The 10,075-nt window shown below is 36.8% G+C and overlaps 3 protein-coding genes and 1 non-coding gene across 4 annotated transcripts; all 4 read right to left on the reverse strand.

Annotated features, from left to right (window-relative positions):
- Positions 1-772: 772 nt before the first annotated feature.
- LOC113323062 (non-specific lipid-transfer protein 3-like) lies at positions 773-1,498 on the reverse strand. Its single transcript, XM_026571306.1, has 2 exons — positions 1,115-1,498; positions 773-1,026 (listed from the first exon to the last, which is right to left on the reverse strand). The coding sequence occupies exons 1-2, from the start codon at positions 1,443-1,445 to the stop codon at positions 1,010-1,012; spliced, it is 348 nt and encodes a 115-aa protein (XP_026427091.1). The 5' UTR covers positions 1,446-1,498; the 3' UTR covers positions 773-1,009.
- An 838-nt stretch (positions 1,499-2,336) lies between these two features.
- Positions 2,337-3,079, reverse strand: LOC113323061. Its single transcript, XM_026571305.1, has one exon. It carries the CDS (start codon positions 2,983-2,985, stop codon positions 2,425-2,427), a length of 561 nt encoding a protein of 186 aa, XP_026427090.1. The 5' UTR covers positions 2,986-3,079; the 3' UTR covers positions 2,337-2,424.
- Positions 3,080-3,145: 66 nt separating this feature from the next.
- On the reverse strand, positions 3,146-3,217 carry TRNAD-GUC. Its single transcript has one exon. It is a non-coding gene; the product is annotated as a tRNA-Asp (tRNA).
- Positions 3,218-8,702: 5,485 nt separating this feature from the next.
- On the reverse strand, positions 8,703-9,730 carry LOC113325421 (universal stress protein PHOS32-like). The gene is made up of 3 exons (XM_026573628.1): positions 9,441-9,730; positions 9,122-9,353; positions 8,703-9,017 (listed from the first exon to the last, which is right to left on the reverse strand). Exons 1-3 carry the CDS (start codon positions 9,613-9,615, stop codon positions 8,933-8,935), a joined length of 492 nt encoding a protein of 163 aa, XP_026429413.1. The 5' UTR covers positions 9,616-9,730; the 3' UTR covers positions 8,703-8,932.
- Positions 9,731-10,075: the final 345 nt, after the last annotated feature.

The following is a 10,075-nucleotide window of genomic DNA, read 5'->3' on the forward strand; positions in this document are numbered from 1 at the left end:
GAAAGGGTCTTGAAAATTTTGCCTACAAAATTCAAACGTCAAGTTACCATTAAAAACTAGTGCCAGTACCAAAAGGTGCTCGACCAACTCTGTTTTTATTATTATTATTTTCTATTTCTAATCTTTGTATCATATTTCTTTGGGAAAATTGGGAAAATGCCCCAATATGAGATGCAATGTTGGAAATCTGCCCCAACGTTAAAAAAAGTTGGAAAAATGCCCCATTTCGTTAACTTTGACATCCAACCCAGTTAAATCACATGTGTAAGGCAACGATCACCACCGGAACCACTACAAAAACCACCGTCACCACCACTTGAACCTTAAACCCTGAACCCTCAACATGAATCCTGAATTTTAAACCCTGAAACTTGAATTATGAAGGGATTTTTCTCGCGTGTGAGAGCTTACACATGTGACTTAACTGAGTTATTGACGGAATGGAGCATTTTTCCAAATTTTTAAATGTTGGGGCAGATTTCCAACATTGCACCCGGTATTGGGGCATTTTCCCATTTCCCCTATTTCTTTTATATAACATTTCTTCTTACGAAAAACAATATGCTCTTCTATTATTTTCTAGTTCTACATATTGGGGCATTCTTATTTCTTGGTAGATCATCGAAAGATGAGGTTGACTTTGAATTGTTGAACTAATTGTCCAGTTGTATCCATTTCACCTCTTAGGTTCCTTGCAATTCCAGTATGTTAATGATGTGCATTCCGATTACACTTATGAATTCACGATGTTAAAATGATCTGACGATTATAATTCCTCAAACACGAGCTAAGATACTGATATATATATAAAGGGTACCCATATATAAATTCAGAAATTTAAGTTTTACAAATTCCACAAGACACTGCCAGGCTTTATTAAAATACACCCTCTAGAACAAGCCACGCACACTATCCAACCTGAAGCAACATCAGTAACTACTAATATAGTGAGAAGAACCTTAGTTTTGGTACCTATCATTTTCCCACCAGTACTTGTCTTCAACTTGGATCAAGGTAGTGTGTAATCTGCATAAATACAGCAGAACAGAAGTTTTTTAGAACCGAAGGAAACAAATAAATCAAAACAGAATAATATCAGACCACTGGGAATTACCTCCACACTTGTAACCTATAGGACGATCAGCGATAGCGCAACGCTTTGGGATTGTAACAGCAATACCAGGTTTGGCTCCTACAGTCTTGGCGGTATTGGAGAGCATTACAGCACAGAGGCAGCTTGGATTTCGACCCATTTTTTTCACCACGGAACAGCAATTGCTAGATACGTCCGCGTCCTCACTTTGTGCTGCAGAAGCGCAGGGAGCTAATTTCCAGGCCTCCATATCTGGGTTAGCTTTTCCACATGCACCAGCCCCATCAGCTCTCTCTATCCCAGCAAGACCTGCTACAACCAAAATAAAACCTACAAGGCAAATGTACTTCATCTTCTTTGTAGTTGCTTGTTTTCTTCTTCTTCTTCGTATTGTGATTGTGTTCTCCAGATACCTGCAATTATATACTACAAAAAGGTGCTTCACCTAAAATCCCACTTTGTTCTAATGGAGGGAGCACTTGGAGCATGCGCCATTGTTTATTGCAGCACTGAGCTCTTTCGGGAACACTTATGAGGGTTACCTGGCAGTGTTTAGACAAGGGAAGTGGGTAAACATTGTCCTCCACTCTCAAATTATCATTACAAATGCCATAATCAGGTATTAGAAAGAGCCAAGTGCCTCTTCAGTTCTTCGCCTACATTATTACCACCATCTCTCGATAGTACTATATGCACTCAAGTGGTTCAGGTTCTACATGTGCTTCTTTAGTACTTCTACAAGGGCTGCCGACAACATTCCCAGCCTGATATTTTTCACAGGTTAACAAGAAAACTGCAAGTCAAATTGCAACACTTCAACCCACCACCAGACCAGTGACAGTTTAGGTAACCCAGGGCCAAATGGTTCTGCAATGGCTCCAAACTACCAAACTGGCAAAGATTTTGCACATGAACCAAAAATGGCAACGACCCACCCACATAAACAATCAGAAGAAAAACAATTTTCTGCAATCCTCCAATCCTCAGTCTGTACCACTTCACCAGTATAATTTCTCACCCAGCTATGGGAAGGTATGCAAATTAACAAAACCACACAGAGGAATATCCATCTCTAGGGAATTTCCAATTTTGAATTCTTTAGGATATTAAACTCGTCTCCAAGCATACAAAATTCCCTAGTGCTGAGACTGTGATGTATATACCTAAGCATACAAAAGAACGTTCATTGACACAACGATGCCTTGCAGAAACAAAATAATCCTCAAAAAATGAAGCATACTCAGATCGTCTCAATGTGCAAAGATTTCATTTCATTCAATACAATCAATAAATCTAGGTTCAGGAAAGAAAAAAACAGCAACAACTAGTAATTAGTGAATGAAAGCATAAACTACAATAAGTGAATAAATAACAAGAGCAGAAGGAACCAAGATAACAAGAGGAACAACAGCTTGAAGTGTAAACCCGTTATTAGGGCAAGACAAAACCCCCAATTTAATCTGAACCAAATTGACAAGCCCCAACATCAAGAAAATAAACCCCATCAAAGAACCAATTGCAGAACCTAGAATCACAACCCTAAGAACAGTCTTATTAACACGAGCCATGGTACTATTATGAGCCATCTCATAAATATGTGTATTGTTTCTTGCAATCTTCAGAGCTTGTTTCAGTGCTAAGGCTATAATACTTGAGAAGACGAAACAACCGAAAGAGAAAACTTGAAATGAGATGAAATCTTCACGAACGTTGTTTCCTGGACTACATTGAGGATCATTGATGAGAGTATTGTTTGGATCTGATGGGTTCCAAGCTAAACCAATGAATACTGCGAAGGCGAAGATTGAGTTTACGTTGATTATACTGTCTAATGCTGTTACATAAATTCTTGTTCCAAATCTGCTCGTGTCTTCGTTATATTTCGACTCCATGATTTGAGATCTGCTGTTATTCTCTGTGTGTCGAAGAAGCTCTGAAGGAACTCAGTGCTACCACCTTTACTATCTCGGAAGGAATAGAGAGATTCTTGTAGAGACAAAAGAAAAAGAAAAGAATTAAAAAAAAACAAATGAAGAGAAAGAAAAAAAATTGCGCCGCTGCCGGGGATCGAACCCGGGTCACCCGCGTGACAGGCGGGAATACTTACCACTATACTACAACGACTGCTTTGTTTGATCGGCTAAACATTCTGAATATTAACTTGAACACAGTGGTATTGTTTACTCCATAACCACTTCGTACTCGCATTCCATATGAACATGCACAGCAAACCAGTGATTTCAACGTCCCTTGGTTTTTTACGGGTTATCATGACAGTCCTTGTGAATTAATGAAGAAATTAATCACAGTAAAATGGGATGAAGTAAATGCTCCAATTTCAGAAGGAGGTTTGGGTTTGAGGAGATTAGAAGTTATGAACAAAGCATTATTAATGAAGCTGCTATGGAAAATTGAAACTGAAGATGTTGAATGGACTCAATTTATGAGAGCTAGTTGGAAATGGGTAATTCCTGAATTTAATGGGATTGCGTATCATCTATATGGCCTGGAATATCACAACCAAGAAAGGTGAATGGGATTGCATATCACAAACAATCATCTATATGGCCTGGAATCAAATGGGTAATTCCTGAATTTAGTGAAGGAAAAAGATGGTTAGTTGGAAATGGAAAAAACATCTCAGTTTGGCATGACAAATGGATCAAAGAATATGCTCTGATAGAAAGACATGCAGATGATGATTATGTGTCACAACATCCAGATTTAAAAGTTGAACATTTGATTGTCAATGGGATATGCCAAATTCCAATGGAGATGTATAGGTTCTTTGAGAGAGATGAATTACCTGCAATAAGTGGGGAGCAAGATAAGTTGATATGGGCAGCTGATTTAAAAGGCAAGTTCACTGTTTCTAATGCAGCTCCACTGGTAAGAAAGAAGTATCCTGAATATCCTTGGGACAACAAAATTTGGAGTCCAAGTGTGCATCTTTACACCTCAACAAACTTATGGAAAATTTTGAGAGGAACTTGTGCAACTGAAGAATCAGTCCGGAAAAAAGGTTTCACAAGTGTATCCAAATGTTATTTTTGTGGAAATGGACAGGACATGATGGAACATATATTATGGCATTTTGATTTCAGCAACAAAATATGGCACTGGCTGGGTGGCATTTTTCAGTTTGTGAATCCTTTAAAAGTTTGAGGAAATTATTCACTTTTCAAAAGGCAAAAGTACTGCAATTAAAGCAATTTGGTTCAAGTTTGCTTTCAACGTAGTGGTGGAGCTACGGCATACAAGAAGTAGAGTGATATATGATGAATAAGAGCCAAATTTCCACAAGTTCAAACAGAAAATCATCACCTTCACGAGAGAATGTGCTATAAGGATAAATGGTACTAAATGGGGGAGTATGTAAAAATTAAAAGTTACATCATATTTTGGTATCACTGAAATCCCAACTCAGATAACTAGTGTGAAGCAATGTTTTTTTAAACTTCCTACTGGCGATCAAATTCTCATCTTATATTCTTGACGAAAGTAAAAAGATGATCATGTGAAAATCGTCGAGTAACATCTTACATGGTTTGTGTGATACAATCATTTGGTGTAGACTTGGAATGTTTCGTTATGATTATTTCAGTAACTTGAAAATAGCTTTGATGCTAATAGTGTGTGAATACGGATATTGTCATCCTGTAAGAAAGTTTCAATGATTGAAATAAAAGTTTAGAATACTTAACCATCGTTGGATTATAAAAATAGTGTACATTCTTGCATGTATGTGATCCATGACCGGAACTAAAGTATGCATACCCGTATGCGTACTTGTAATTGTGAAATTCCGTGTACAAGTACACATACCGATACGCATACTTGCGTATCGGTATAGGTCCGTGAACTTATGCTGGGTTTTGGAAGTGTACTAAGTATGCGTACCCGTTTGCATACTGGCGAACCCAAACTCAGACGGGCTACTTAAGTATGCGTACCCGTTTGCATACTTGAGTGGTTAAAGTTCTAAAATCGGTTGGCTCATGAACTAATACATTTATATATTAAGGAATGCATTCTTTGCAAACCGTGGCTATAATGTTCATGAATTGATTCGAGTGAATCAAACCAATTTTTATTCAATTGTGTTACTATATACTTCTATGAAAATATAGCAATTGAACAACTCTTTAACTAGTTTCATTTATGTCATTTGAACTAGTTATGGTTAAGATGAATATGGTTTATATGAGAGTGTTCATATAGCTAACCTCGGTTAACTACGGTTGAGCCAACATGGTGTACACGTTTAGGTACGGTTACTAAACCTAAATGAGTGTACATTTCATTTTTGTATAACAAGCTAAGTTTGATCTAACAGTTGAAAGATATTAGCTTGAATCTAATCATGTTTTCATGTAACGGTGAATATTGAATGCTTTGTTACCAAGGTAACTTAGATTGCAAACCCGGATTTGAAAACTATATAAATGAGAACTCTAGCAACTGTGAAAACCTAATTCCCACACCTCATGTGTGATACTGATTGTATAAGTTAGAGTCGATTCTCCTTTAAACTTTGGTTTTTCACGAAACCCTGTAAGTTAACGACTTAAAGACTTCATTGGGATTGTGAAGCCAGGCCCAACTATTTTCTTTGTAGTTGTGTGATCTGATCTTGATGTTTCTATCGTATTTGAGTATTATCTTCTCTAAGATTGGCTCGAGATTTAAACTCTGATAGGAAAGATAAAAAGTAGTCACAAACATCTTCGTCTCATCGTTTGTGATTCTACAATATCTTGTTTCGCTACCATAGGATTAAGATTATTGTGAGGTGATTGATATTTCTAGGCTGTTTTTCGCGAATATAAGTCCGGTACATCAATTGGTTCATGTTCACCTTGATTTATCAAAAGACGGAAGAAAACTCGTAAGTATTTATGTGGGAGACATATTTATCTATTCCTATAAAATTTTATGTGTGAGACAAATTTATTTATCAAGTCTTCGACTTTGGGTCGTATCAACTCTTGGTTGTGGGTGAGATCAACTAAGGGAATCAAGTGCGTACTATCCTGCTGGGATCAGAGATGTAAGGAGCGCAACTGTACCTTGAATCAGTGTGAGATTGATTAGGGTTAGACTACAGTCCAGTCCGAAGTTCATTGGTAGTAGGTTAGTGTCTGTAGCGGCTTAATACAGTGTGGTGTTCAAATATGGACTAGGTCTCGGGGTTTTTCTGCATTTGCGGTTTTCCTCGTTAACAAAATTCTGGTGTCTGTGTTATTTCTTTTCCGCGTTATATTTTGTTATATAATTGAAATATCACAGGTTGTGCGCAGAATCGATCAATTGGAAAATCTAACCTTTGGTTGTTGATTGAAATTGATTGATCCTTGAACATTAGTCTCTTGTACCGTTCAAGTTATTTCTCTTATATTCAATCGGGCTCGCAAATTCCTATTTGCTGATTGCAGATTGAATTGTGTGATAGAGATATAAAACTCTTTGATATACTTTTCTCTAGATTGAGTCTAACTGTCTAGTTGATTCTCTTGAAAGTATATTGGAGTTTGTCTATTCAGATTGCCAAACGAAATATTGGGTGTGGTTGTTAGACCCCCGCTTTTTCACCAAGAAATATGAATGTAATCAAGTGAGGTCTGAACACCCACCTAGATGTATACTCTCTATTTTAAAGATGTATAACTCTCTGTAATTGTTTCCTTATAGCAACGAATTTGCTTTCACGATCAAAAAAAAGTGGCATAATGTTGGAGGATTCAAGAGGCAGAAGAGGAAACCGGCATCCACCAATTGCTAGAAAACAAAAGTCATCATCTCACCACATCATCTCTTCTCATGAATCATGATACTAAAATTTCAGTTTGAAACAATTGGTATCACAAGCATTGACTACCAACTCATTGATTGTTTACTCCCAATTCAACCGACCAGTGTTTAAGGTTTGTAGTTAAATTGTTTTGGGAATCTATCTCCTAGACAACTAACAAATAGAGTTTTCAAGAACCAAACTATATTTTTCAAAAGGTATAACATCTATGATTCGATTTATATAAGGGATATTTTGACTTTGGTTCCCACAAAATGGTATACCTTTGTGTTTGGTGCCTAACTTTGTCCAACTTTGAGTTTGGTGCCCAGTCAAATGATTAACTGTGTTTGACCGTGTTGGCCATTCAATTTAGAATCAAAATTATGAAATGACCAACGAAAAAAGACTTTCGATTTGTCATTTTCCAATTATTGACCATATGATCAGTATGAACCCACGTGTCTAACTAGGTAACTCTAGTAAATAAATCGAAAATCTTTTTTTGGTTGGTTATTTTACAGTTTTAATTCTGAAATTGGATGGTCAACACGGTCAAACAAAGTCAATCATTTGACTGCGCACCAAACTCAAAGTTGCACAAAGTTAGGTACCAAACACAAAGATGTACCATTTTATAGACACCAAACTCAAAATATCCCTTTATATAATAACTTTATAATCTTTGATTTTCCATTATGGTATCACTAAAGGTTTTTCAATCCCATCTATCGATCAAATTCTAACAAATCATATCATAACAATTGTTAATATATAAAATCTGGTGTTTGCCTACCTGGTGCAAAGCACGGACACCAATCTAGTTCTATTTATAGGGACGGAGCTAGAGCTGCATATGGGTCGGGCGAGTCGGGTTTTAACTAATACCAACTACCAATCCAACTATAGTGGGTTTTTATTTTCATAACCAATCCCGCACCCACAAACATCAGGTGGATTTTTGACCCACCTGCTACGGATCGGACGGGTTCAGGTTTAAACCCGCTTAAACCCTCTTCAGATTGTAGTTCAATATTTTCTACAAGTTTTTCACCTGTAGTGTTTATATCTGTACCCGCTTTATATTCAATGAGCATTCACACACACCTGTTTTAAAGTTTAAACATATTTCTTACTTAAGTTCTTAATTACTTAAAAAATTAAACCATAAACATAAGTCTTCGTTGTTAAGCTTAAACAAGTACTAGTGTACTAGATTCGAAGTAGTTGTTATTGCTGTCATAGGTGAAGAAGAAGAACTGAGGAGGAACAAAAAGAACCGAGGAGGCCGAACAGAGAGGAAGAGACTAGAAAGCGGAGAGAAAGAGGGCTATCTTATCTACTAGTACCACTAGGATTTCAATAACGGGTTAGGATTAGTTTTATCAATGGTGTATATTTAGCTGGTTTTTTTGGACGGATTCAAACGGATTTTAGCTACTACCAACCCAACTATAACGGGTTTTATTTTCATAACCAACCCCGCACCCATAACGGACGGATTCGGATAAAAAAACAACGGATTTAGCAGGTACGAAACGATTAAGTTGGCGGGTCTTGTGCAGCTGTGGACCGAGCTTTTGCCTACCTCAAACAAAAATAAATAAAATAAACATATACCAATAGAAAATCCTGCAATTTCGTCAAGTTTCAAAATGGTTTCTCTAACAAATTTTTGCATCTTTGTGTTCATTTGTTGATGCATTTTGATTATTTATTTTGGAGCAATTTCAGCAAATACACTTGCAAGAAGCTCACATGGATGGTTCGTATCTTCCATAATGTGTAACAAAAATCCAGAGCTGTAGAGCATCAATATAATCAAGAAGAGTAGAAAGCATGATGTTGATCATGAACACCCAAAATAATTTAAAAAAAAATAGTAAAAACAAGACATTCCCATATAAATTGTTCCAAAAACAACACAAACAGATGATCATAACACCCAATCGAACACTTATTTTCAGTAACATTTCACTGATCAAAACAGAACAATTTCATTTCGATCTTCCTGGATTCAATTAGCTACGGTCTTCGACATCTCTTGACTAGTGGTGGGCAGGATCCTTGACAACAGTCACCGGACAATTCGCACTCGTTATCACATGATTTGTCACACTCCCCATTATAATCCTACAAAATCAACCAATTTTTTTTAATAAATCAAACAGCCTAGATAGATCCCCAAAACCAAATCTCAGATTAAGCTTAATTAATTAAAAAAAATGTATAATTACCTCTGGAGTGTACCAAGTCCACGGCTACCCATGACTAAAGAATCAAGTTTCAAATCCTCAACTGCTTGACATATCTTCTCCCTCGCATCACCCCAATATATCTTTGTAACGATAGTCACCTTCTCCTTCTGTCTAGATGTAGTATCAAGCGTGTCAAGAAGTTCTGCATCGCACTTCATCCCGTACTTCTTCATCACTTCCGATTCTCTGAATTCCGTCAATGGAATCAAAGCTACAATGACAAATACCCGAAACAAGATTAATCACCCAAACAACAAAAAAACATAGACAGATGTTTAGATCAGTTTGAGAAACTTACGAGAACCGGATTTGGCCCAGAGAAGATTGCCAGTCTCAAGACTATCCTCATGTTTGCAGTGAATGATGTAGATGGTATCACCCTTGTCAAGTAAGTTATCAATTGCCCATTGCAGAGCAACCTTACTACTTGTTGAGAAATCCATAGCTATTCCAATCTTTCTGTCTTTTACCATCTTGAATCTAAAATGTAAACTCTAAAAAATATTTGAGGTGAAAGAAAATGATGGGATGATCAAAATCAGAATGGCAATACAAGTGCTTTATAGTTGTAGACACACAATGTCTTTGTGCGTAGAAGTACTAGTACTAGGAGTGACGCCTTGAAATACAGTGTATGACACGTGTTGATATCTAACTGGGTGAGATCACCGCTGAAGATGCCGGTTTCTCTCACGTGGGTTTCATGTGAGTGCGTCCTTGTAACACGGTAGAGTTTGAGAAAATATTAATATTTGGTACTCGGAATAAATATGTTAATCTGTAACCGTTTACTTTTGTAACAGCATTTACAGCCGTTCATTGAGAAAGATGATGATTAATTTTTTTGAAAAAATAAAAAAGATGATCATTGTTTTCAGGAAAAGAAAAACATGATCATTGATTAAGGTAGTTGTGAGCTGTATGGGTTTTTTT

This window comes from Papaver somniferum, chromosome 11, assembly GCF_003573695.1.
Source record: "Papaver somniferum cultivar HN1 chromosome 11, ASM357369v1, whole genome shotgun sequence".
Lineage (NCBI taxonomy): Eukaryota > Viridiplantae > Streptophyta > Magnoliopsida > Ranunculales > Papaveraceae > Papaver > Papaver somniferum.

What these genes read in the sequence shown, in the direction of transcription:
- LOC113325421 (XM_026573628.1), bottom strand. Translation starts at nt 9,615, where the DNA reads ATGGTAAAAGACAGAAAGATTGGAATAGCTATGGATTTCTCAACAAGT. An exon ending in CTGGGCCAAATCCGGTTCTC is followed by an intron (nt 9,354 to 9,440) that starts GTAAGTTTCTCA and finishes TTGTCATTGTAG; the next exon opens with CTTTGATTCCATTGACGGAA. An exon ending in GGACTTGGTACACTCCAGAG is followed by an intron (nt 9,018 to 9,121) that starts GTAATTATACAT and finishes TTGATTTTGTAG; the next exon opens with GATTATAATGGGGAGTGTGA.
- LOC113323062 (XM_026571306.1), bottom strand. Translation starts at nt 1,445, where the DNA reads ATGAAGTACATTTGCCTTGTAGGTTTTATTTTGGTTGTAGCAGGTCTT.
- LOC113323061 (XM_026571305.1), bottom strand. Translation starts at nt 2,985, where the DNA reads ATGGAGTCGAAATATAACGAAGACACGAGCAGATTTGGAACAAGAATT.